The sequence below is a fragment of the Theropithecus gelada genome, chromosome 3 (assembly GCF_003255815.1).
Source record: "Theropithecus gelada isolate Dixy chromosome 3, Tgel_1.0, whole genome shotgun sequence".
NCBI classification, from domain to species: Eukaryota; Metazoa; Chordata; class Mammalia; order Primates; family Cercopithecidae; genus Theropithecus; species Theropithecus gelada.
In genome coordinates, this window is record NC_037670.1 from 92,542,100 (window position 1) to 92,568,465 (window position 26,366).

Below are 26,366 nucleotides of genomic sequence, written 5' to 3' on the forward strand. Positions count from 1 at the left end.
ATTAAGGTAAAGAAGACTGCAAATCATTTTACCCAAAGCCTACTAAGACACAGTGGACAACTCTTTTATGCCTCACTGCTCTGTGTAATCTGGCCTTCAGTGTGCTCAGAAAATAGAACCGTTTTCCCTTTATTTCTCCAAGAAGTTTTCTGGATAACTTTGTATGAAGATGAAAGAAAATGGCTATCCTTTTTCATAAAATGATTTAATTAATACTGTATCCTTAATGTTATTATGGTTCAGATATCACCAAACAATTGTGGATGAAGGTGGAAACTAATTCATTTATTCGACAAATATTTATCTCTAGTAAAGTGCGGCATTTGAGAATTGACTCTGGAACCAGACAGGGTGCAAATCTTGCCTCTGCCTTTTATTGCCTGTGAGATTGGTCCATGTCACCGTTTTCTTACCTGTAAATAGGGGCTAATAATAAATAGTACCTAGATCACAGGGTTGTTATGAAAATGAGATGCCTGACACATAGATTCTACATCAGTATTAGGCTATTATCAAGGGCTGACTGTGTGTCAGGCACTGTTTTAGAGACTGGGAATAAAATAATTATCAAGATAGACAAAGCTCCTAATTTTACATAGCCTGTATTTAGTCATTCTAGTCAGAAAGATAGATAATCAGCAAGCATCAAGTTCAGTATACACTATGGTTTCAAGTTGTGATCTAACTTGCATAATGGTTGCACATATTCTTTTTTTTTTTTTTTTTTTTCCAGTGGAAAATAACTTTTATTGAGACCCCACCAGCTGCAAAATCTGCTCCTGGCATTAAGCTCCTTCTTCCTTTGCAATTCGGTCTTTCTTGAGTGGTCCCATGAATGCTTTCTTCTCTTCCATGGTCTGGAAGCGGCCATGGCCAAACCTGGAGGTGGTGTCAATGAACTTAAGGTCAATCTTCTCCAGAGCCCGCCGCTTCGTCTGCACCAGCAAGGACTTGCGGAGGGTGAGCACCCGCTTCTTGGTTCCCACCACACAGCCTTTCAGCATGACAAAGTCATTGGTCACTTCACCATAGTGGACAAAGCCACCCAGAGGGTTGATGCTCTTTCAGGCAGATCATAGTCAGTGGAGGCATTGTTCTTGATCAGCTTGCCGTCCTTGATAAGGTAGCCCTGGCCAATCTTATAGATCTTCTTATTGATCTCAGTGCAGTGATGGTAGCCTTTTTGCCCAACACGTGCCACAGAGAAGGCCACACGAGCAGGATGCCACGCCCCAATACAGGCCACCTTGTGCAGGCCTCGGTGGGTCTTGCAGGGCAGCTTCTTGGTGTGCCAACGACTGGTGACCCCTTTGTAGCCTTTGCCCTTGGTCACCCCGATGACGTCGATCATCTCATCCTGCCCAAACACTTGGTTCACAGGTACCTGCTGCCCGAGCCTCTCGCGGGCCCAGTCCAGCTTCTCGGCCACGGTGCCTCCATTCACCTGGATCTCCATCAGGTGGGCCTTCTTCTGGTGCAGAGGAAGCAGGCGCATCTGGGTGTGGGCAATGACACGGATGACTTGGCAGTACTTCTTCATGCTGCTGAAGTCCTTCTCCAGCTGCTTCTTGCCATCCTCATCCCGCCATTTCTTGCAGTACTAGGTAAAGGCCTTCTTCTTAGATTTATGCCAGTTCTTATAGAAACACCTCTTGCATTCATCACTGATGTGCTCCGCGAAGACAGTCTTGAAGGTCCGGAGGCCTCGAGGGGTTTCCACGTAGCCCACAATGCCCACAACCACCATGGGTGGCGTCTCCACAATAGTCACAGCCTCCACCACCTCCTTCTTGTTCACCTTAGATCCTGGCCTGTCGACTTCCCGCACGATGTGGGTCATGCCAGCCTTGTATCCCAGGAAGGCTGTGAGGTGGACCGGCTTAGACAGGTCATCCTTAGGGAAGCTCTTAACCTTCCCGCGATGCCTGCTGCTGCGCTTCTGAGGCAGGAAGCTGAGGGACCCATGTCTGGGAGCGGAGAACTTTCTGTGAGACATCACGCCATCAAATCCCGCCGGTAGAGCTGCACATATTCTTATATTCAACAGTATGTTACTTAGACGGTTATGTTAGCAAGCATCAAGTTCAGTATACACTATGGTTTCAAGTTGTGATCTAAACTGCATAATGGTTGCACATATTCTTATATTCAACAGTATGTTACTTAGACTGTTATATTAGCTAACTAACACCAGTTTTCAAGCAACATCCACATCTCTTATAATCATTGCAAGTATTTATTAGCTCAGCAGTTACTAGGCACATATTATTTGGAATCCTCCTCCAAATTCAGAAGGATAAGAAACTGAGATTGAGATAAATTCAATGACTTGGTAAGTGGTGGAGGTAAAATCTAAATCCATGTTTGTCTCATTTTGAAGTCCATGCTCTTTAATTGCTCTGTACTGCCTTACAACCATGAGATGTGATGGAACACAAATTATACCCTTTTCCAGCTGAGGAAAGTGACTCAGATTATCCTGGGGCAAGGTCACATAGCGTAGGAAGTGAAAGAGTATGAATCCAGGTTCCTGGATTCCCGTTTCCATTTCTGTTTTTGTTTTTTATCTATAGTAACACAGAAAAATTTCACAAACACTTGAACTGAAATACTGCCTAGATGTTCAAAGCACTCAAACTTTACTGTTACTATTCACATTATTTTATGACTTAAATCATATATGCTTTTAAAAATTCTTATCAACTCTGTGTGTGAATCATTTTTGGGGGGAGAAGAAGGAAATTTCCCAGAGAGACAATTTTTAAAATAGTAGTTAGGTTCTTAGGCTAGTCTATGAATGCCTCCTTAACATTTAGGGACATGGAAATACAATGTTAATGAAAGTCACCAGTTTCTAATGATTGATTAGTTCTGTTTACTTACATAAGAGGAGTTTTCTTTCTAGGACAATCTGAGTCAAAGTCATGGGACCACTGCTCAGTTGGGAGAAGAAGGATGGATGTCAACACAGAGAGGAACCACCCTGTTACTCAATGGGTCATTCATTATTCTGAGAAGGCTCTCACTGTCCTTCTCCTGCAACAATTCCATGACAGCATTAGTGTAGATGTTTCTGACTTTTATGTGAGCAATAGTCATATACTCTACAGTTTTTAATTGTTTAAAAATGGCACAACTCTTCTTATGTTAATGCAGTGATCTGTCAATTCCCCATCCCCAATCCCTCCAAAAGGGATTGTGTGTAGAAAGATTATTTGGAAATCACTTTTCAAATTAGTATTTCTCTGATACTTCTACAGCCTCAGTGATATTGGGAAAATCTTCCAGGAGAGAGATCAACAGACAAATCAGTATCAGCAGCATTAATATAAAAAGAAATTGTGTGGTAATGCCACAAACTATCCTTGTAAGGCTCTTAAATTGGCCAGAAATCTTCTTCTGCATTATGTGGTTTACCTTTTGGCAATACAAACAAGTATATCCAAATGAGTCCCAGAGCTCTTTTATGTTTCAAAACTTTTACTTTCATCTACCCACCAGTGAAAATAAAAGGGACTTTTCTCAGTTTAATTTCTTCTTTGGAATCCTAAAGCATTCCCCTAAAGTATTTTTGATCCATACAAACTTTATGAAATCACTTTTTTTCCCCTTTTACTAAATGGTTTCTTTTAACCACTTATACAAAACATTTATTTAAAAATATGCAGTATCATGGTTTCTAGTGTATTGGCACATTGATGATTCCAGAAGGAAGCCTGATATTAAATATTATCATGCTATGGTAGAAAGAACACTGGATCAAGAGCCCAGTTCATCCACTAAGAAGATTCATCTAACTCCTTTGAGTGCCATTTTGTCGTACTGCTTCATACATTGTTGTATGTTGCATGTGTCAGGGCTTAGAACAAGATACTCTGGAGTATGGTGCCTTGGCCTGCTGAGTAATTCAAACTGAAGGGAGAGCCTCTGAAGCAATGCCTCCCTGACCTTCCTTGTCCTTTTACCCTCTTTCCATTCTCCCCAAAGTAGGTCATAGAAGCTTGAATTCCTCTCCCTAAAGCAAACCATAAAGCCTAGAAAGGTCACTTTCTTTCTCACCTTCTCCTGCTTTTCTGTGTCAACATAGTCATGAACAAATTCTTGGACCTACCTGGCCTGAAAGTAGGTCTTAAGACCTTCATTCCAGAGGGGTTCTTTCCCAGACTTAGGAGGAAGGAGATGCTATACAGAGAGGTCAAGAAGAATCTGAACAAACAGGCCTTTTTGTTCAACCATATCTGTACACCACTGTATGTTCTTCATCAAACCCTAGCACAAAAAAATACCTGTTTTTCTCTGGGTCTTTAGGTCTTCATTTCTGAAGGCTCCTGCTAATTCGTCTTTTATTATAGGAGTGTCAGCCATAATCCTTGTGATGGGCAAGTGGAAGGTATTCTTTTTTTCTCCTCCACGTATGAATAAATATGTATTACATGAAATTACAAAATAAAGGTACTCTTTGTTTTTGTTTTTTTTTTTGAGACAGAGTCTCGCTCTGTGGCCCAGGCTGGAGTGCAGTGGCTGGATCTCAGCTCACTGCAAGCTCCGCCTCCTGGGTTTACGCCATTCTCCTGCCTCAGCCTCCCGAGTAGCTGGGACTACAGGTGCCCGCCACCTCGCCCGGCTAGTTTTTTGTATTTTTTTAGTAGAGACGGGGTTTCACCGTGTTAGCCAGGATGGTCTCGATCTCCTGACCTCGTGATCTGCCCGTCTCGGCCTCCCAAAGTGCTGGGATTACAGGCTTGAGCCACCGCGCCCGGCCTAAAGGTACTCTTAAACTTAAGAAATTCTAAGTAACCTTTCAAAGATAAGAATCTCTCTTCACATTGTATCCTAGTGTCCCCTTAATCTCCTTCATGTGTATCTATAAATGGCTCTGGCATCATTACAAATTGACCAGCAGGCCACTGTCTAGATAATTAGTATATTATTAATCTCCTGCAAAATTGAGTGGAATAGGAGAAAATCTCTTTTATAGATTTAGATAATACCTGTTTTGTAGGTATAAAATAGATATTTGCCCCTACATAAAATAAGTTTCTTATAATAAGAACAAAATTCACTAATTAGGTATCTTCAAGAAGTTAGTGCTTTAAAATGATATGAAAAGTTTAAAATAATTTAGTTGCATAGAATAATTAATATGAATAGTATCTTTGGTTTTAGTCTTAAACATATTTGATATTTTGTCTTTTCTTACATATACTGAAAGTACTTTCGTCATGTTTATTATAAAAAGCTTGATTTGTTACATCTGGTCTTTAAACGTAGATTTTGATCTTAACAATGTAAAATTGCCAGTGCCCATTCCTTTAAAGGGAAATTGATTACTCAATTCTAGGATGCCTGAAAGTAAGAATAACATATATTTGTTGGGCAGCATTTAAAACTCCTCTAGAGAAACCTTAGTAACTTTAAAAAGCTAATATATGTAATTAAGATAAACTATGTCCTTCTTACTGGCAACATCAGTCCTTAGGATGACCTCTTAAGAACACGAACTTAGAATTTAGGGTGACACATTACCTCAATCTCTTTTGCCTGAGACTAGTTAATTTCATTTCCCAGAAAGCTAGTGAAATCTTCAGGCGTGTATTTATTTAATGTGGACTCTATGACTTTAAGCCCTGACTTTAGTAATTCATACTTTTTTCTGAAATGGAAAGTGGGAAATCACTGTCACAGTTTTCCAGTTAATTGCTCTTTTTCAGCAATGGCCACACACATCTGGATGTGTGTCATTACCCTAGGTATTGTGTAAGAAGAAAATCTGTAAAATATAATTGGAAAAAGATGAGAAACTGTGCTTCTTTTATTAGTGAGCTTATCACTTAAAATACCACTAACAAGTACATTTTAGCAAAACTCTCATATATTTCTAAAAAAAATTCTTCATCAATTTCTTTGATAGGACCATATTATCATTTTTTTGGAGAAATTTTAAACAATGATATAAATTTTGTTTCCACTAAAATCTGATATACAAAAGGAATCTAGTATTTGCCATTCAGTCATGCATGCAGGCTATGTTCAGCAAACATTTACTGTATCCCAGACACCATGCTTGCAGCTAGGAAAATAATGGTGAAGAAACACAAACACAGGCCCTGGCCTCCTAGAACTTAACTGAAAAGCAAACATGATTTCTTCACTTTTTTTTTTTTTTTTTTTTTTGAGATGGAGCTTCACTCTTGTTGCCCAGGATGGAGTGCAATGGCGTGATCTCAGCTCACTGCAACCTCCGCCTCCTGGGTTCAAGTGATTCTCCTGCCTCAACCTCCCCAGTAGCTGGGATGACAAGTGCCTGCCACCATGCCCAGCTAATTTTTGTATTTTTAGTAGAGACGGGGTTTCACCATGTAGGCCAGGCTGCTCTCGAACTCCTGACTTCAAGTGATCTGCCCGCTTTGGCCTCCCAAAGGCTGGGATTATAGGTGTGAGCCACTGTGCCCAGCCAATAATTGTTGTGGAATTAAACTCTTTTTATAGACACTCTAAAGAAAGCTTTTCTGTGGAAGGGCAAAATCCAAAGGTAAAGAGGGAGGAAAGCATTTGAGGTACAACATTTCATTTCTTCAGTGGAAGAAAGCTGAGAAAATTCCAAGAACTAAAATAGGTCCTCTGGAGCAGAGCAAATTATTAAAAAGACGCTTGATGAGAATGGAGAGATAGGAAGAAACTCAAGAGACCACAGAAGGGCTTATTGGCCAAATATGGATTTCAGCTTTACCCTGAGAACAAAGGAAAGTTATTTAAGAATTTTAAAGCAGAAGCATTGCATTTACTTTTTTTGGGGGGGGGGGACTATTTTCAATGTAAGAAATGATTTATTGAACACCAATATGGATACGGAGAGGACAGTTGGGTTACTGTAGTATTCCAGGTAAGGAATGTGGGTAGTTTGGAGTAGGGCAGCGTCAGTGCACATGGAAAGAGGAATACAGGTGAGATCTACTTAGGAGGTAAACCTGACAGCAAGGGGTGATAGATTAGATATGAGGGGAGAGAGGAGCAGAAAGAAGGATGGGTACTGGGATTTTGGCTTTCAAAATTGAGTGGCTCATGGTACCACACTCCCTGAAGTAGCAAACATTTGGGGGCTAATTTACAAGTGCAATTTAAAACTGAGATGCATAGGTAGAAAGAAACAGAGCTGGATATTTGCCTCTGGGGCTCAGAGAGAGACTGGGACAGGGATTTAAAATTGTTAATGAATGGAGGGTAATAGAAGCAGTGACAAGGAGGAGATTGCTCAGGGAAAGATATGAGGTGCTAGGGCAAGCTGAGCAGAGGAAGGAGAGTGAGGCTGCAAGGACAGAAAAAGATCAGCCACAGGGAGAGGGGAGGCACTGAGAGAGTGTGGTTTCTTAGATGCCAAGGGAGAGTAAGTTCCAAGGCATGATCAGTGAACTTCACTGTCGAAATTGCATCCAGCTTATCGCCTTTTTCCAGCTCTCTGCCTACGGAAACATGGAAACATCTACTTACTGGCCCACTGTGGGTAGGTGTGACCACGTGTTTAGTTTTGGCAAAAGACTTGTGAGCAGAAATGATGTGGGTTGATTCTGGGAAGAATTTATAATTGCCTATGTAGAGTTTACCAGAGTTGTCCCTCTATGAAGACACCAGTGTTCAAAATGAAGGCTGCTCAGATGGTCTAAGTCTTTGAGTGATTAAGAGAAAGTTCTCCCACTACTTCTCAATAGACAGGCAAATTGAGCAAGAGAGAAATATCTTATGTCCTGAGCCTGAGATTTTGTAAGTTTTTTGCTTGTTGCTTTTTTTTTTAATCTGTAGCACAATTTAGACCATTCTGACAAGTTTGAACATCTGCTGAGAAATTAAGAAAGATAAAGATTGAAAAAAAAAAATTCATTGAATTTAGAAAAATGGCCATAAGGAGAACTTGATGAAGGGAGAAGTCCAATTAGAAAGGGTTGAGGACTGAGAAGATAAGGAAATGAACAGCAAGTGTATATGGAGAGATTCTGTCGAAACATTAATCAGTGATAGGAAGCAAAGATGATCATAGTTGCTTGAGAGAGATGTAAATGTTTGTTATTTTTGTAAAATGGGGGACACTGGAGAGATGTATGGATAGGAAGGATTCAAAGGAGAGAAAGAGGTAAAATATACTAAAAACACAAGAGATACTTGATGTTAAATATTTCTTAAAAAGACGGAAGGGATATACCTCGAGAATTGCTTAAAGTGTTAGGCAAATGTTGATGAATAAGTAATTCTTGGCTCCTTATAAAGAATCAATTATTGGAACATAAATGAATAAATTAATTAATTCTGCAATGATTAAAGAAGAAACAGTGATGACACTTTTACTATATTTAATTTAATTCTTTCTTCTTTTCTGGCCCTAGCATTATCCACAAGAAGAGATAAGCTCTGGTTTTACATTCACTAAAATAAGACTTTTCTACATTGAGAACTGACCCTAGGCAAAACTCTCAGCTATTAACTTTTATTTGGGCCACATTGTTTAGCTTATTTCATGTTGCAAGAAATAAAAATAACGAAGATGTGTTGAAAGGATGGGGAACACATTTAGGAAGCACCATAACTCACTAACACATGTGCACAATCAGGAAGAACTTAAGTATAGGTTAGAATATAACTCTTAGTACAATCCTCTATAATGCAGACTTCATGAAACCATAGATTTGTGTTTATTTTCTTCAGTGCAGTATAGCCAGCTCTTAGAAAGGTCCCTGGCACACAGTAAGCAGTGGATAAGTATTTGTTGAATGTAAGCATAACAGCTCACCTTGCCTTGCCCTTATAAATGGGTGTCTAATATTGCCTCATTCTGGGATCCTACCATTCCTGTGACTAGCTTTTCTCTTATTCTGTTTCCATCTCTGTCTATTTCTACTGCCACTGCCCATCACCAGCCCTCCACCCTGCTGCTCTCTGCTCCTACAGCAAACTTTTGACTAGTTTGTAGTTTCTGCTTTCTGTCTTGTCATGGTGCTTATCCTGGTTTTGCAATACTCCAGAGTTTGTACCTCTACTTTAAGTTTTCGGCTTGTGTGTTTGATTGGTTAGTTAGTTGGTTACTATCCCATGCAAAAATATTCTAATAAGACATGGCTTTCATGCTAGATTATTTTATAAGCCCACTATCTAACTGTATAGTTTTCAAATTTGCCTACAGAAAGGAAACCACTTTATATTGAACTCAACACTCAAAGACACACACACACCACACATAGACACACACACATACTCACACATATACTCACACCTTAGAATGAACAGTTCCTGAAACAATACTTACCCTTTTTAGTTCAATGTATTCTGATTTATTCTATTGTACTCTATTCATTTCATCTGTTCAGTTCCATTCTATTTCAATTTATTCTATTTCACTTAAAAATGTTGTTAAATTGACTAATGAGCCACAAACTAGCCAAATATATTAGGCTGGTGCAAAAGCGATTGCGGTTTTTGCCATTACTTTCAATGCAGTTTAAAAAATCCTGATCTAGTTGCAGATGGCCAGTTTTGGTTTGAACATCAATTTTCCACCCAGTGATCTGTGGTCAATCATCTGTGGTGAGTTAGGGCAATGGAGTCACATAGTACCGGGCAAGGAAAATTGTATCCATGGCTCGGCTCTTTCAGGAGAAAGGAACCACGTGTGTGAGAGGCAATTCTTTCTGATGCAAGCAGATTCCTGCATTTATTTCTGCGAATAAATATTCCTCCATTTAGTTCTCCCCTTATCCTTCCCCACTTAGCCCTGTTCATAAACTTACACTTGCCAACATGTCAATTGATGAATCCTTGCCATGGCAGTCCCTTTAAGTTGTATTTCCATTTTAATATCATCTTGTTTAACTAATCTAATTTAATTGTTTTTGAGAGCAAACCATGTTTGAAACTGAATCATGTGTCTATCATAATAAAATAATAAGTGACAGCCCACAGGCAGGTGATGTTTTGGGGACACCATGCCTTTCTTTATGCTTCTTCAATCATACATCTTCTTCTAACACAGGTCCAGTAGCAAATTAAGAGACGGTCTCTTTTCCCCAATGGGTAGCCTATACAGGACTCAACTCCAACCTAGAATGTTACATGGAGAATTTCCTGAGGAAGTAACCCTGTGTGGTAGGTGAACAATGGCCCCTCCAAAATGTCCTCGCCCCAATCCCTGGTATGTGTAAATATGTTACACGGCAAAAGGAACTTTGCTGTTGTGATGAAGGGTCTGTACCTTGAGATGGTGAGTGGGAAGGGGCTGATCCAGATTATCCAGGTGGCCTCAATGTGATAATGAGTCCTTCAAAGCAGAGAAGCTTTTCTGGCTGTAGTCAGTGAGAGAGATGTAACGACGGAAGGATCAGAGAAGTGACAAGAGAGCACTCAGCCTGAAGCTGCTGGCTTTGAAGAGGGAAAAAGAAATCTACCCCCAGAAATGTGGGTGGCCTCTAGAAGCTAGAAAAGGCAAGGGGACGGATTTTCCCCTAGAGCCTCCAGAAAGAAAGAAATATGATCCTGTTGACACCTAGAATTTAGCCCAGTGAGACTTGTAGCAGCCTCCTGACTGCCAAAAGTGTAAGACATTAAATTTGTGTGGTTTAAACTACCAAATGTGTGGTAACTTGTTGCAGCAGCAATTGAAAGCTAATACAGTTAGAATGAACATGTTAGCACCAAAAGAATGTGTAAAAATACAAGAAGCCAGCCTCATATAGACTCCAACATTCGAAGTGGAAATTCTTATGGGGTATTGAATGAGTAACTTAAAGCATTCCTCTTCTATGTCAGAGAACACTGGGATTTGGCCCCTTGTCAGTGAACCTCTCTGTGTCTCTGTGTTCAACCTTTTAATCTCAGGTTAGAGAATAAACTTCACTGTGGCATAACACTTATTAGGTACATGAAAAACAAGAGACAATATTACCAGGATATAAAATGTACTGCTTCTTTCTTACAGAGTTTCCAATTGTCAGAAAAATTTACTTACTCGTAAAATCCCACTAACGGTGTCCACAGACGTAAAAGTATGTGAATAGATGTTAATATTTTTAAAAAGTTTTGCATTTTCTTGTGCAAAATTTTAAAATGTGCAAGATATTTACATAGATAGATAGAGAGATAGATAATGAAGCCTATTATCTAAACATATTAGAAAATGAATTAGGAATATCCGCCACCCCCTTGTCTTGGGTTTCTAGATTGTGAGCTTTATAGAATATAATTAAACATTGATATTCCATTAAAGAACTTACTCACTATCTGGTATTCCAGAAACTCTGAGAAAATTATTTTTCCCACTAAAGTGGGTGAAGTAATTGATATGTTTGTCAACACACAGACACATACACATATACTGGTTAATTGAATGCACAAAAAGTGCTATTTTAATAGAGAGACACAAAATATTACATATTCATGGGACTTAGGGACAAAACTATGTCTTGGAAATTTTCTGGAAAATCACATAAACTCCAGAGAAGTTGATATAAAGACAGCTAAAGATCTTCCCAAAGAGTGATCTTGGTTTTGATAGTGGCAGTTCTACCAATACAAATACAAAAGCGTCAACAAATGGACAACTCTTTAGATTACAATTATGACTCAAGTAATTCATAGGCATTCCAGTGAAAACTGCACAGAGCTCTCTCTGCTGTTACTTGCAAAAGGCTAGCATGGAAATATCTTGTGCTCATGTGAAGAGTTGGCCCACATTTCCTTGCGTGTTATCCTGAAAGCAACAAATGACAGAAAAGAGTGATGAACATCTAAGCCACAGCTTTGTGGGGGTCAATTTATGGATGATTCATCTTATGGTTAAGTAAAGCTCCAAAAAATGTAATGAGGGAAACTATGAAATTGTTACAACAACTTGGCTCACTTTCTTAATCTGGGGAAATAAAATCAATCTGACCTAAATTTACTCTGGTCCTAACATTTTACTATGATTTAAGCTATTCACTGAAATTAACTGGTAAATGGCATAGTCAAATGTTTTCAGAAAGTTACAGGATGACAATGACTCAGGGACAAAGTGACCCAGAAAACGGATGTCATAGCAGCCCAGGTTCTGAGTGTCAATACATACTGAAACAGGACAGAGAAAAAACTCCAGGGGGAACTTTCTTCCAAGTTTGCAAATGTGCCCTTTCTTTTTCCAAGATAATGTCATACTGAGAAAAATCTGAACAAGGGGGGAATATGCTGTTTCCTATCACTCTTTCTGGTATATTTGTACTACAGGGGGCAAACATGGTGACTTTAACATACGACACAGGTCACTGAAGGCTACAAAAAAAAAAAAAAGGAAACAAAAATCCTTTTGATTATTAAATAACAACAAGCAATAGCTTGTGTGTTTGAGTTCCCTCTCCAGCGTAGGAAATCACTAGTTCTGCTCCCTCTGAGATACAGAGAAGGGGTAGAGTCTAAATTCTAACCCTAGTTAAGAGAAAAAAATTACCTCTGCATTAATGAGCAACCTGACAGCTTCCATGTGGTCAGGCAAATTTTAAGTTAGAAGGAACTTTAAGCAAGACTTCCTCATTTCATTGACCAGTTTAATGTAGGTCAAATATATATACATGTACTATAGCCAGGCACTGTGGAGATTTAGGATATTTAGAGATAAGTAAAATCCAGTACTTGATCTGATGGAGTCTAAATATACTGGGATAGGTAGTGACAATGTGGTAAGAGTTGTGTGAGAGGTAGGTATCACTCAGAGTTTTGGCTTCAAGCAACAGCAAATGACTGTGGCAGATTCAAACTGAAGAGCAACACACCAAACTTCAGTCCCAGAATTGCTGGGAGGGGCTGAAGAATCAGGCACATGGCTTATGAAGCCAGAGCAGCAGCCAAAGCAATGCCACTGAATAAGTTCCTTGTTTCTGCTAAGACCCAGGAACCACAATTTGCATGACCAACGCCATGAGCCCTGGACTCTGAACCCCACGGCCACCACAGTCACATCCGGAACAGCATGTTGTTTGCACAGCTGCCTCTGCTCACCACAACAGTGGGTTCTCTTCTGTCACTGCTTCTTTGTGTCATCAGTTCCTAATCCCTGGTCCCAGATAGCCATGTCTGATTGCCATTCTAAGTGCTTTGCCTCTCCCTTATCTACAAGGGCAGCTGGGACAGTAAGTCATTGGGATTTCAGCTTCTATGTTGGTTGTAACCATTGCATAAGTCAGTACAAGAAACATGGTAGGGGTAAGGAGGTCAGAAGAGACTTTCTTAAGGAAGTGATCCTGAGCCACGTGCTGAGGATGAGCTAAGGCCCCAACTTTACATAGCTGGTGATACTCACACAAGCAGGCTAAGGGGCCTCCAGTCCTTATGACATAATTAGAGGAGAGCTGGGAGGACTTTCCAGACAACAGCCACCTTCACCAGCCAGCCCTTTTGTCTGATGTTCGACACAAAACTCATTGTATAAGTCATCAGGATCTAGAAGGTTCACTTCCTCCACAGTGGCTGACAGCTAGAAGACACAGCAGAGCATGTGGGGACCAGAAGAATCCCATAGAAGCAGAGGTGTGGGGAACTAGCAACTGTTGAAAGAATTCCCTTCCCTGGGGGAGGAGATCAATGGTTAAGAACTATTTAAATAGTCCGAAGTGCAGAGTTTATTCTTTAGAGCCAGTAGATTAGATAATAGGGGAAGGGATCCATAAATGCTGGAGTTGATAATCGGAAATCATAGATAGAGGTAGGGCCAGGTCTCCAAGACCATGGGACTGAGGACTCTAGGGAGCCCAGTCCTTGGGAAGCTGTTAGAAAGGCAAGTGCACAGCAGGGATTGGAGCTGGTAAACAGTGAGTGCTGACCCACTAGGGCTTTCATTTCGGGTACTGTCAAGGTTTCAATTGCTAGATTTAATACTTTGCCTTTCTGCAAATAAAGGCTGTGGGAGCCACACCAGACTAGACTGCAGGGGGATTCTGATAACAGTACTCATCATGCATGGCATTTAGAGAGTTTTTTAAATGTAAATGTTTTCTGGGAGAGATAAAAATGGCGTTAGGCATTAACACACACACACCTTAGAGTTAATATCTCAGTTATTTTATGCATTGATTGTTTATCACAAACATCTACATGTACATTAATGAGTTAATGAGGTGGGGATACAATAAAGTCTTGCCTTCAAATAGGAATGTAAGGCTGCATAGGTACACACACACCCACGTAAACCAATGAAACAAGATACACAATGTGTCATGAGAGGAGCAGATACAACATTATGAAATTGATTAGGAGGAAGAGAATAACTCAGATTAAGACAAACTGAGGAGGACATCTTTGGTGAAGAGTGTTTTTCATTGAGCTTTGGAAAAAATGAAATCTCTGAACATTTAAAGATGAGGAAAGATAGTTTCAGGGAGGAGAAACGCCATGCAGAACGCCATCTGTAGGGTCTGGGTAAATTAAGAACCATTTGTTTTGGAAGAAAATATAATGACATAAAGGAAAGCTAGATTCCAGTAGAGAGTTGAGGAACCTGTGACAAAGAGAAACAGACAGCTCAGTGTGGATTGTGGGATGAGTCAAGGGGAAACTTCAAAGGGAATCTGGGTGGATTAGGTGATTTGGCAGCATGACAGCCCGGGATGCATCAGGGAGGAAGGGGCAGTTAGAACAGTAGGAGAGAAAGTGCAGAAAAGGGAAAGGAAACTTTTTCTTTGTCACTCAGAATGACATGGCAGATGTCATTCTGCCATTTACTTACTTTAGATGAATCCTTCTATTATGTTTCTGAACCCAGACCCAGCCAGGACTTGTCTCTATTCGTTTTCTGGGCTGTGTCTAACAGGAAATAATAGGCTAGAAAGAGATGCTGTATGAGCAAATGGAGAAACACATTTGTTTTTAACATTCTCTGTTGCTGATTTTGGAAAAAAATGTGAAACTATTATTGCACATTGCATTTTACTAAGTTTTACTTTTTTTCCCCTTCCTTCTAATTTTCTCTTTCTTGAATTTTGAACAAAATAATACTGAAATATACAGAAGTAAAACACAAAACACAGAAATGGAAAGTAAAATGGAAGAAAATATCAAGAAAACTTTATTCTTACATTTTAAAGTGTTATCTTAAAAATCCAGAGCACTTTAGAAGGTGAAATGCCAAAAGGTCTCCATTATGTCTTTAGCACCTTTTGAGTGACAGTCACAGTGCTGATGTGGGGGGAACTAGTTAGACCCTGTCACTCACCAGGGAAGACTTTATTCACCTGTTCCACAGGGCAGTGAGGCACCCTCAGCTCTGAATCACCGAAAGAGAATCTGGTGGGGCAAGTTCCAGCTGCATGAGGATTTGTTTGCATAAATATTTTTTAGTTATTGCCAAGACTGAGGGTGCCTTCTTACTCCCTGGCAATCATTAAACCACTTTTATTTCCTTTCATAGAAATAAGATTATATTTACAGATTGTTCTTAGATATACTCACCTGATTTTTTTTTTTAATTGCTTTTCCACCTGCTTCCCCTTTCTTCTTAGGGTGAAACTCTAGCCATACGCCCTCTTCTGGTTTCGGCTGAGGAGCCTGAATTGTGGGTATCGTAGTTCTCTTACCTTTTGGGGTTTCTGGTTGGGCAGCCTTGGAGCCACACCGGTAGAACTTCAAGTCCCAGGTGGCTCAGGAAGCAGGGGTGCAGTCGCCTGCCTGCATATGGAGCAAGGCGTGTTTGAAGAGTACCCGATTTTGGTAGAGTGACTTCTATTCACTAAAACCATGTGTCTGAACTGAAGAAGCTGGGGCTCACTTCCACAAATGTAAGTGCTGCTTTTTAAAAAATAATATTCCTTTCACTATTGATATGTGCTACACACTAGGAAGTTGTATCATTTCCAGAAAAATTTAACAAACCAACTGCTTAGATCAAGTCTTGCTTTTAAATAAAGGGAAGGTAACTGTTATTCTGTGGGCTTATGGGACATGTGTTAGAATAAACCTCATGACATAGAATAGAATAATACCTTGAGACATGGTTTAGAATAAAGTAGTTTATTTTTAAAAAGCAGGAACCCATGTGGCATTAACCATCAAAGGCAAAAAACAAAACAAAACACTCTGAGTTGCTTAAAATATGTAGATGGCTGAAATCCCCTAAAAAGTTTAAATATTTCAAAAATCATACAGGTATGTTTAAGAGACTGTGTTTTGAAGTTAGATAAAGTTGCAATCAGCAGCCCCACTGCTTATTAGATTTATGACCATTGACAAGATGTTTCACCTCACGAAGTCTCAGTTTCCTCATCTGTAAAGTGCGCATAACTTACCTCATAAGGTTAATAATATTAAATTAGCACAGTGGGTTGTACTGAATAGATAGACAATAAATGTTGGAGGGTAACTTGGCTTCATCCTAATTAAGTTTCAATTAAGCTTGGAAAACACACCAAAGAAACAAAAAGACAAATACTGTATGATTCAACTTACATGAGGTATCTAGAGTAGTCAAATTCACAGAACTGAAACGTAGAATGGTAGTTGCCAGGGGCTTAAGGGAAGGAGAAATGAGAGTTGTTTAATGGATATAGAGTTTCAGCTTACAAGATGAAAACACTTGGAGACTGTACAACAACGTAAATATATTTAATACTATTGAATTTACAATTTGTAAGTGTAAACACAAATAGGTTGGTAAATTGTATGTTAAGTTTTTTACCACAATTAATAAAGATAGATTTTAAAAATTTATTTTTAAGATCAAAAAGCATGTAGTGAAAATTCCAATGCCTTCCATTTATTGAAGGTCTTCCTAATTCCCTAAAAATGTCTTAAGTCTATATTCCGTGGGTCTAATTTAGGATTGATATTAACTTATCTGTGTTAATGTCTGGTTTTTACATAGCAATTACTAGGAGATAATGATGAGTTTCAGGTATATGCTTAAAGTGATTCTTTTATGCCCCCATTAACTTAATTACATGATTATCATTTATTCATAATAGTGATTTTTAATACGATTTCATGGATAGTGTACAGAATCTAGAAATTATGAAGTCATAATTATTAGTTACAATTTGCTTAAAAGCTTTAGTTATGACTCATTTTTAAAACTTAAAGCAAAAATATTATTTATTCCAGTTTTCTCAACTTCCTTGTAGCTAACTTACAAATGGAATATTTTTATCTGTTTGTGTTTTAGAGATAATGTAAACTATTAAGGCAAAGTTTGTTAAACACCATCTTATCTTAAAATGTATTGACTGATTTGGAGGACAAAAGACATTTTGGAATTATACGGATTTTGAACTTGAAGACATGTCTGTTGAATTTTTAGATAATTCTTTCTTGAAATACCACACATATGCCTAGGTGTCTATTAAGACTAAACATCTCTTATGGTATTTGGTGATAACTGAAGGTGATAACAACCAGCATTTTAGATGAGTGTGCAGAGTTTTATATGGGATATGCCATATATTAATAAATGTAAACACTATGTCAGCAAGTCCAGGATAGCATTAGAATGAAACTTGTAATTCTCCAAAGGTGGAGGAAAGCTGCAGAGGCACTGAACACAGTATGCTTCTAAAAGGGCGGCTTCTTTTTTGTTGTTGTCAAATGCTGTCTATGGTGTAGTGTCTCTAGGAAGTGTCATTTACTCTTTTGACAAATATTTCTAGCAATCCTGCAATATACTCCCACTGGGCTGAGTTTAGAGGCTAGAAGAAACTCATGCACAGCCTTTGAGGGGATCCTTATCTACTAGCGGAGATATGTCCTCATAAATAGTTAAAGAGAGTAAGTGCTAATTCATTAGTCATTCATGCTGTTCATAGAGTCACTCCACAGAAGGTGTGATGCTCAGTATCAGGGGATTAAAAAGACACTTTCAAAAACCTTTCTTTCAGCTATAATTACTGGAGACCAAATAAATAAATAAATAAACTTGAGAGATGTATATGAGTCATTAAAAAGCAGAGTGGAGTGACTTCCTAAAATACACTTCCTAAAATAAAAGAGACGCGTGCCCAGGCTGCCAGAGGAAGGGGCAGTCACAGTGCCCTGAATTTCAAGAGGACATTGTGGGAGGTGGTGGAACTTTAGGCAGGTCTGGGAAAATGTGCAGAGTTGAGATCGGCAGGAAAAGGTAATGAAAGTATCTCATGTACAGCAGTGTTTTCCAAACTTTGTGTACATTAAATGATTTTTGGGAACAGATGGACTGATCAATCAATAACATTAAGATGACAGGTTGAGAATGTTTTATTTTTTGACTTACTTTCAATTCTTCAGAAATAAGTTTTGTTGTTTTTGATGTGACTTAAAGTTCTCCTAACACTTGTTTAAGCTTCCTTTATAACACTCACAGAATAAGCAATAAATGTTAGCAGACAAAAAGTACGTGGTTTAATATGATTGCTCCTTTAAAATAACATTTATATATAGTTATTGCCTGTTTATTACAATAGATATCCCTTTTTTTCATTTATGGTACTAATAGAAGTTAATCTTTCAAGTATTTATCTTACTTAAAATAAGAGTGAATTTACAGGAAATATTAAGTAAAAAGTAGTTCAGGTGGCAATTGGTAGTGGAAAAATCATGATGAGGTACCAGAATGAGTGAAGTTTGGGAAACACTGAAGTAGGGGGAATATCAAGCCCAAGAATTAGGAAGTGAAATTGAATGGGCTGTTTTTATGTGTAGCTGGAAAGAAAGGAGGGATATTGGGTATTCCATGGAGGGTATTCTAGGGGATTTTGGATGATAATGCTGGAATAAGGTTGGTTGTAGAAGCTTTAAAGGGATTTATTCTTCAGCGGCTAGATAGCAGGGGGCTCAAAACGGTTCTGACCAGGAGCTGACTGTGGAAATCCATACTTTAGGGGGTTCCTCCTGGGCATAGTGTGCAGGAGGATTGGAGCATAGGGAACATGACGCCAAGAGAGCTCTTTGGAAATAGGTTTCAATAAGCTGAACATGAATAGATGAGGAGTGGTAGGAATTAAAATGGAAAAGAAGCAGGGGATGAAGGAGTCATTTGATTTAAAAAAAAAAAAAAAAAAAAAACCTGAATGATAATAATTACAGTGATGGCCAAGCTGCTCTTGAGTTTTTATTTATTTTATTTTATTTTTTTAACTTTTATTTTATGTACAGGGCTACACATGCAGGTTTGTTACATAGGTAAACTTATGTAATGGGGGTTTGTTGTACAGATTATTTCATCACCCAGGTTTTAAGCCTAGTACCCAATAGTTATTTATCTTGATCCTCTGCCTCCTCCCACCCACCACCCTTCAACTGGCCTCAATGTGTGCTGTTCCCCTCTATGTGTCCATGTGTTCTCATCATTTAACTCTCACTCATAAGTGAGAACATGCAGTATTTGGTTTTCTGTTTCTGTGTTATTTTGCTAAGGATAATGGCCTCGAGCTCCATCCATGTCCCTGCAAAATACATGATCTTGTTCTTTTTTATGGCTATGTAGTATTCCATGGTGTATATGTACCACATTTTCTTTATCCAGTCCATCATTGATGGGCTTCCATGTCTTTGCCATTGTGAATAGCGCTGCAATGATCATACGTGTGCATATGTCTTCATAATAGGATGATTCATATTCCTTTGGGTATATACCCAGTAATGAGATTGCTGGATCGAATGGTATTTCTGTCTTTAGGACTCCGAGGAATTGCCAGACTGTCTTCCACAATGGCTGAACTAATTTACACTCTCACCAACAGCATATAAGCATTCCTTTTTCTCTACAACTTCGCCAGCATCTGTTATTTTTTGACTTTTTAGTAATAGCCATTCTGACTGGTGTTAGATGATATCTCATTGTGGTTTTGATTTGTATTTCTTTAATGATCAGTGATGTTGAGCTTTTTTTCATATGATTGTTAGCCACATGTATGTCTTCTTTTGAAAAGAGAGCTTCCAAAGGGAAGGGTGGGCCACCATCTTTGCATTTTCCACGTCTTAGTTGTTCCAGCCTGCGGGCATTGGAGATGCCAAGTCGACCAAAGTGGAAGTGGTATCCCAGCACAGAACAGCTGCTCTATGAAAGCATGACCATGCAGCTTCTTTAAGCAGGTCCCCGATCTCATTTCTTTTCACTGGGTGGAACCTGCTAACCGGGCCCTCCAGCCACTCCCGCTAGTATTCTCCCATCTACAGAAATTTGAAAACTCCCTGGGCCAGAACTCTCAGAGGGAGGAGCGGGCTGCCATCTTTGTTGTTTGGGCATCTGGAGATTTTAAGCTTGGTGGTCTGAGAGAAGGACAGTAGCAGTGAAGGAAAAGAGAGGGAACTGTTTTCGTGGGGAAATGCAGCTTTGTATCTCAAATTGAGAGGAGAATGGACCTTCAAGCAGAAAAGGGAAACTAGGTTGTTAATCATGTGGGATTGGAATTCTGGAGCGCCATCAGGGAGGGCCAGATAAATGGAGGAAACAAATATGTTCCTTATTAAAATGACACCTAGCTCTGCTTTTCCTCCTGCCCCACTCAAGGTTCCAGGAGAAGAGAGCTGAAGAAAGAATCTTCAGGTACTCGGGAAGGCAGAGGAAGGGCATGCTGACTCTTTCCTCCCAGGTTTTATTTTCTCTTTGGGGTTTTCTCTTGGTTACTATGGCTACCACCTTGCCCAGAGATAAGAGGCTTCTTTATAGGGGCCTTCCTTAGAATAAACAAAAACATCTTCATCTCCAGCCAGAACAGACATCAGGTTTAATTTCCAGGAATGGTAGAAGAGTTTTGTATGTTCTCTATTTCCAGTGGGAAAACACCTAATTTAGATATTTCCCCATACATGTAATATGTAGTAGACACTTAAAGATAGATACTGCAAAGACTTATGTACTCACCTCCCAGTTTAAGAAATGAAATATTAAAGATTAAAATAAAACCCTCCTTAATCCTATTCTCTTTTCACCATCAGAGGTTACCACTATCCTATCTTTGTCAATATCTCTGCAGTGTATGTTATTATTCTTTTATTTGTTTTTTAAATGCTTTTATTCTTTCAACTGCTGTGTATGTGACGATATCCATAAACAGTCTATAATAATGTTTTGAATGTTTGAAAATTTTATGGAAACAATAAAGTATGCATTATTCATCTGCAACTTGCTCTTTTCTCTCTACATTACACTTTTAAGATTAATCTGTGTCTATTCTTGTCGCACAACTTATTTTCATGGCTGTATGGCATTTTGCTATCATAAGTAGTCTATAAAAATATTATATTACATTCCTATTTGTGTCCAAATGAACAATTACTCTAGTGAATATTTCCAGAAACTGATTTGCTGAACCATGGGCATGTGTATCTTCAACTTTATGAGATATTGAGAAATTGCTTTCCAAAACATTTATAACACATTATATTCCCAGCCAAAATAGGAGTTCCTGTTTCTATTCTCAACCCACTTGTTTATCTCAAATGTTCTAATCAAATAATCTTTCCAGATGTAACTGAAAGCCAGATGCTTGTGGTATCTGGGAGACTCAGATATGTTTGGAACACTCCCATTTTTAAAATACAGTGCAAAATTTGATCTGAAATCAACCTCTCTGTTTCTCAACCTGTGATGTTAAAGATTGACTTTTCCACAGACATTTACTTTAGTATTAATCGTATGACTTTTCCATTTAACAGGCATTTACTTTAGTATTAATCATATTAATCACAATAATGATAATGATAATATTGATAGTAACTATTAGTACCAATTGAGTACTCACTATATGCCAAATGCATTAATTATATTATATTGTTTAATTAATTTTGGGGAGGGGCAGATAATGCTATTATACCTCTTTTAGAGATGAAGAAACTGATTCCCAGGAATCCTTATGTTAATAGTTAGTAAATAGAGATTGTTCATCTATTCCATCTAGGACAGTTGAGAAATGATAGATGGGAGCAAACTGAGAAGAGAGACATCAAATTATTACAATCCTTAACTTTTAAAAGTTTAGACTCTAGTTACTATGTAAATAATATCAAAAGAACATACATACACACATAATAGGAGGGAGATATCAAATAAGTGCTATATTTGTACTGAGAATAATTTAGTTTTGCACAGGAAGATTGGAAAATGATTCTTATAGGTGACTAAACTTTAGTAAACCCTAGAGTCTTGACAGAGGAGATTAATGAGGCAAAAATTGGAGCCAGTAGTTCTTTAGAAAATATGGGAAAGTGGCAACTACAGAATATTTTTGAGAAAGTTAATTAATTTATTTAATAATTAATTAAACAAATAATTTTTGACCATCTATTGAGAGGTTCTGAGGCTACATTCTGGGATACAGCAGTGAACAAGCAAGATGCCATCCCTCCTCATTGATGGCAGTGCTAAAAGATGTACTTGGGGAAATGGGGGCAACAATATGAAAAGAAAAAGATTGAAAGGATAGGTCACATCCAATTTTGAAGGATTTTCAAATACCAGCCTAAGAAGTGTGCACGTTATTTCCTGAAGGCAGTGGGGAATCAATATGGGTCATGTGACATAAGTAGCACCATTCAATCATTTATTCAGTTAGCATGTATTTTACCTGTATTTTGGTTAGCACTGGGTACATAGGAATGAAAGAGGTTATAGTGCCATGAAAGTGACAAATACATATATAAAATTTATAATACAATGTAAGAACTATGCCAGAGGTTTGCACGGGACAGTGATGCCTAACCTAGGATGTGGATGTGCAGTGAGGAGAGAGAGGAGGACAGTGGAAGATATTCTAAGATGGTTTTTTGGGTAAAGAAATTTGCTTGAAAAAATCTGCCAACTTGATTTAGACATTTATAAAATAACATGTGTTTTGCTGATTTCAAAAGCGTTGCATATTCACTATAGAAAATCTATGAATCACAATTGTACTTACCAAGGATGCATACCTTTAAGGTTTGTGTGTGCATTAGTCTGTTCTCATGTTGCTATGAATAAATACTCAAGACTGGGTAATTTATAAAGAAAAGAGGCTTAATTGACTCACTGTTTTGCATGGCTGGGGAGGCCTGAGGAAACTTACAATTATGGCAGAAGGCACCTCTTCACAGGGTAACAGGAGAAAGAATGAGTGCCAGCAGGGAAAATGCCAGACACTTATAAAAGCATCAGATCTCATGAGAAGTCACTTACAATTACCAGAGTAGCATAGGGGAAACTACCCCCATGATTCAATTACCTCTCATCATGTTCCTCCCACAACACGTGGGGAGCATGAAGATTACAATTCAGTATGAGATTTGGGTGGGGACACAGCCAAAACCATATCATTTCACCCCTGGCCCAAATCTCATGTTCTCACATTTCAAAACACAATCATGTCTTTCCATTAGTCCCCCCGCAAAACCTTAACTCGTTCCAGCATTAACCCAAAAGTCCAAGTTCAAAGTCTCATCTAAGACAAGGAAAGTCCCTTCTCCCTGTGAGCCTGTAAAACAAAAAGCAAGTTAGTTACTCCCTAGACACAATGGGGGTACAGGCGTTAGTTAAATACACCCATTCGAAATGGGAAAAATTGGCCAAAACAAAGGGCCTGTAGGCCCCATGCAAGTCTGAAATCCAGTAGGGTAGTCATTAACCCATAAAGTTCCAGAATGATCTCATTTGACTCCATGTCTCACATCCAAGTCACACTGATGCAAGAGGTGGACTCCCATGGCCGTGGGCAGCTCTAGCCCTGTGGTTTTGCAGGGTACAGCCCACTTCTAAGCTGCTTTCACAGACTGGCATTAAGTGTTTGTGGCTTTTCCAGGCATATGGTACAAGATGTCAGTAGATCTACCATTCTTGGGTCTGGAGGACAGTAGCCCTCTTCTCACAGCTCCACTGGGCAGTGTCCCAGAGCAGACTATGTGTGGGGACTCCAATCCCACATTTCCCTTCTGCCCTGCCCCAGTAGAGGTTCTCCATGAGGGCCCCACCCCTGTGGCAAACTTCTGCCTGCATATCCAGGCATTTCCATACATCCTCTAAAATCTAAGCAGAGGTCCCCCAACCTCAATTCTTGACCTCTGCCCACCTGCAGGCTCAACACCATGTGTAAGCCACCAAGGCTTGGGGCTTGCAGTCTCTGGAGCAATGGCCTGAGCTGTACCTTGACCCCTTTTAGCCATGACTGAAGCTGAAGCAGCTGGAATACAGGGAACCATGTCCCAAAGCTGCATAGAGCAGAACAACCCTGGGCCCTGCCCACAGAACCATTTTTCCCTCATAGACCTCTGGGCCTGGGATGGGAGGGGCTTCCATGACATCTCTAACATTCCCTGGAGACATTTTTCCCATTGTCTTGGTGATTAACATTTGGCTCCTCATTACTTATGCAAATTTCTGCAGCAGGCTTGAATTTCTCCCCAGAAGATGAGTTTTTCTTTTTTATCGCATCATCAGATTACACATTTTCCAAACTTTAATGCATTGCTTTCTCTTGAATGCTTTGCCACTTAGAAATTTCTTCTGCTACATTCCCTAAATTATCTCTCTCAAGTTCAAAGTTCCACAGATCTCTAGGTCAGTGGCAGAATGCTGCCAGTCTCTTTGCTAAAGCATACCAAGAGTGACCTTTACTCTAGTTCCCTATGAGTACCTCATCTCCATCTGAGACCACCTCAGCTTCAACTTCATTGTCCATATTACTATCAGCATTTTGGTCAAAGCCATTCAGCAAGCCTCTTAAGGTGTTCCAAACTTTTTCACATTTTCTTCTCTTCTGAGCCCTCCAAGTCTCTAGGAAGTTCCAAACTTTCCCCCATTTTCCTGTCTTCTTCTGAGCCCTCCAAACTGTTCCAACCTCTGCCTGTTACCCAGTTTCAAAGTCGCTTTCACGTTTCAGGTATCCATATAGCAGCACCTCACTTATTTTACCAATTTACTGCATTAGTCCGTGTTTACACTGCTATGAAGAAATACCTGAGACTGGATAATTTATAAAAGAAAGATGTTTAATTGAGTCACAGTTCTGCATGCTGGGGAGGCCTCAGGAAACTTACAATCTTGGTGGAAGACACCTCTTTACAGAGCGACAGGAGAGAGAATGAATCCCAGCAGGGGAAATACCAGACTCTTATGAAAGCATCAGATCTCATGAGAAGTTACTCACTGTCATTAGAACAGCATGGGGGAAACTTCCCCCATGATTCAATTATCTCCCATAGGGTCCCTCCCATGACACATGGGGATTATGGGGATAACAATTCAAGATGAGATTTGGGTGGGAATACAGCCAAACCATATCAGTGTGTATATCCTGTTAACCTTTTAATGCCAATAATAGATATTATGAATGAATAATTTGTAAAAGTTATGTAATACTTTTAGTTCACTTACCTGGGTATTACACAATTTTGATATCTTTGTGTATTCTTCTATAATACAAGTTTAAACTTTGCTAATTTTTATGTCATAATTTAAACAATCCTTTATTCCTTTATTGGTGAAAATACTTGTTTTTTTTCTAATATTTGCTATTGTGAATAGCACCATGTTGCATATTGTTCAAAAATCCTAGGACATATCTGATTTATTTTAAAGATAAATTTCTAGAATTTGAATTATATGTCCTAACATATAAAAGTGTTTGATCATATTACAGAGGAGAAGGAAAATCCTTTTAAAAGATTTAAAAATAGGTTGAGCACAGTGGCTCATGCCTGTAATCCCAGCACTATGGGAGACAGAAGTGGGGGGATCACCTGAGGTCAGGAGTTTGAGACCAGGCTGGCCTGTATCTACTTAAAAAAAAATATTAACCAGACTTGGGGTGCCACATGCCTGCAATCCCAGCTACTTGGGAGGCTGAGGTAGGAGAATCGCTTGAACCCAGGAGTTGGAGGTTGCTGTGAGCCGAGACTGTGCAACTGCACTCCAACCTGGGTGACACAGCAAGACTCTGTATAAAAGACAAGAAAGAAGAAAGAAAGAAAGAAAGAAAGAAAGAAAGAAAGAAAGAAAGAAAGAAAGAAAGAAAGAAAGAAAGAAAGAAAGAGAGAGAGAGAAAGAGAGAGGGAGGGAGGGAGGGAGGGAGGAAGGAAGGAGGAAGGAAGGAAGGAAGGAAGGAAGGAAGGAAGGAAGGAGGGAAAGAAGGAAGGAAGAAAGAAAATTAACAAGGGATTGAATTGATGAAACTTGCATTTTAGAAAGATCAACCTGGGTGAGACAGCAAGACTTAGAAAGAAAGAAAGAAAGAAAGAAAGAAAGAAAGAAAGAAAGAAAGAAAGGGAAAGAAAGAAAGGAAGAAAGAAAGGAAGGAAGGAAGGAAGGAAGGAAGGAAGGAAGGAAGAAAGAAAGAAAGAAAGAAAGAAAGAAAGAAAGAAAGAAAGAAAGAGAGAGAGAGAGAGAGAGAGAAAGAAAGAAAGAAAGAAAGAAAGAAAGAAAGAAAGAAAGA

At 39.1% G+C, this 26,366-nt stretch overlaps 1 protein-coding gene and 1 long non-coding RNA gene across 4 annotated transcripts; both read right to left on the bottom strand.

The window, feature by feature from the left end:
* Positions 1-711: 711 nt before the first annotated feature.
* On the bottom strand, positions 712-2,020 carry LOC112620302 (60S ribosomal protein L3-like). The gene is given in 3 exon segments (XM_025378674.1): positions 712-1,066; positions 1,069-1,465; positions 1,613-2,020. Coding segments are annotated over 3 exon segments (1,062 nt in total). The 5' UTR covers positions 1,997-2,020; the 3' UTR covers positions 712-785.
* A 9,336-nt stretch (positions 2,021-11,356) lies between these two features.
* LOC112620890 lies at positions 11,357-15,501 on the bottom strand. 3 transcript variants are annotated; one of them, XR_003118610.1, is made up of 5 exons: positions 15,454-15,501; positions 15,218-15,288; positions 14,732-14,839; positions 13,310-13,483; positions 11,357-11,728 (listed from the first exon to the last, which is right to left on the bottom strand). It is a non-coding gene; the product is annotated as an uncharacterized LOC112620890 (long non-coding RNA). The 3 variants fall into 3 exon arrangements; XR_003118612.1 differs by having other exon boundaries at positions 13,310-13,574; XR_003118611.1 differs by lacking the exon at positions 15,218-15,288.
* Positions 15,502-26,366: the final 10,865 nt, after the last annotated feature.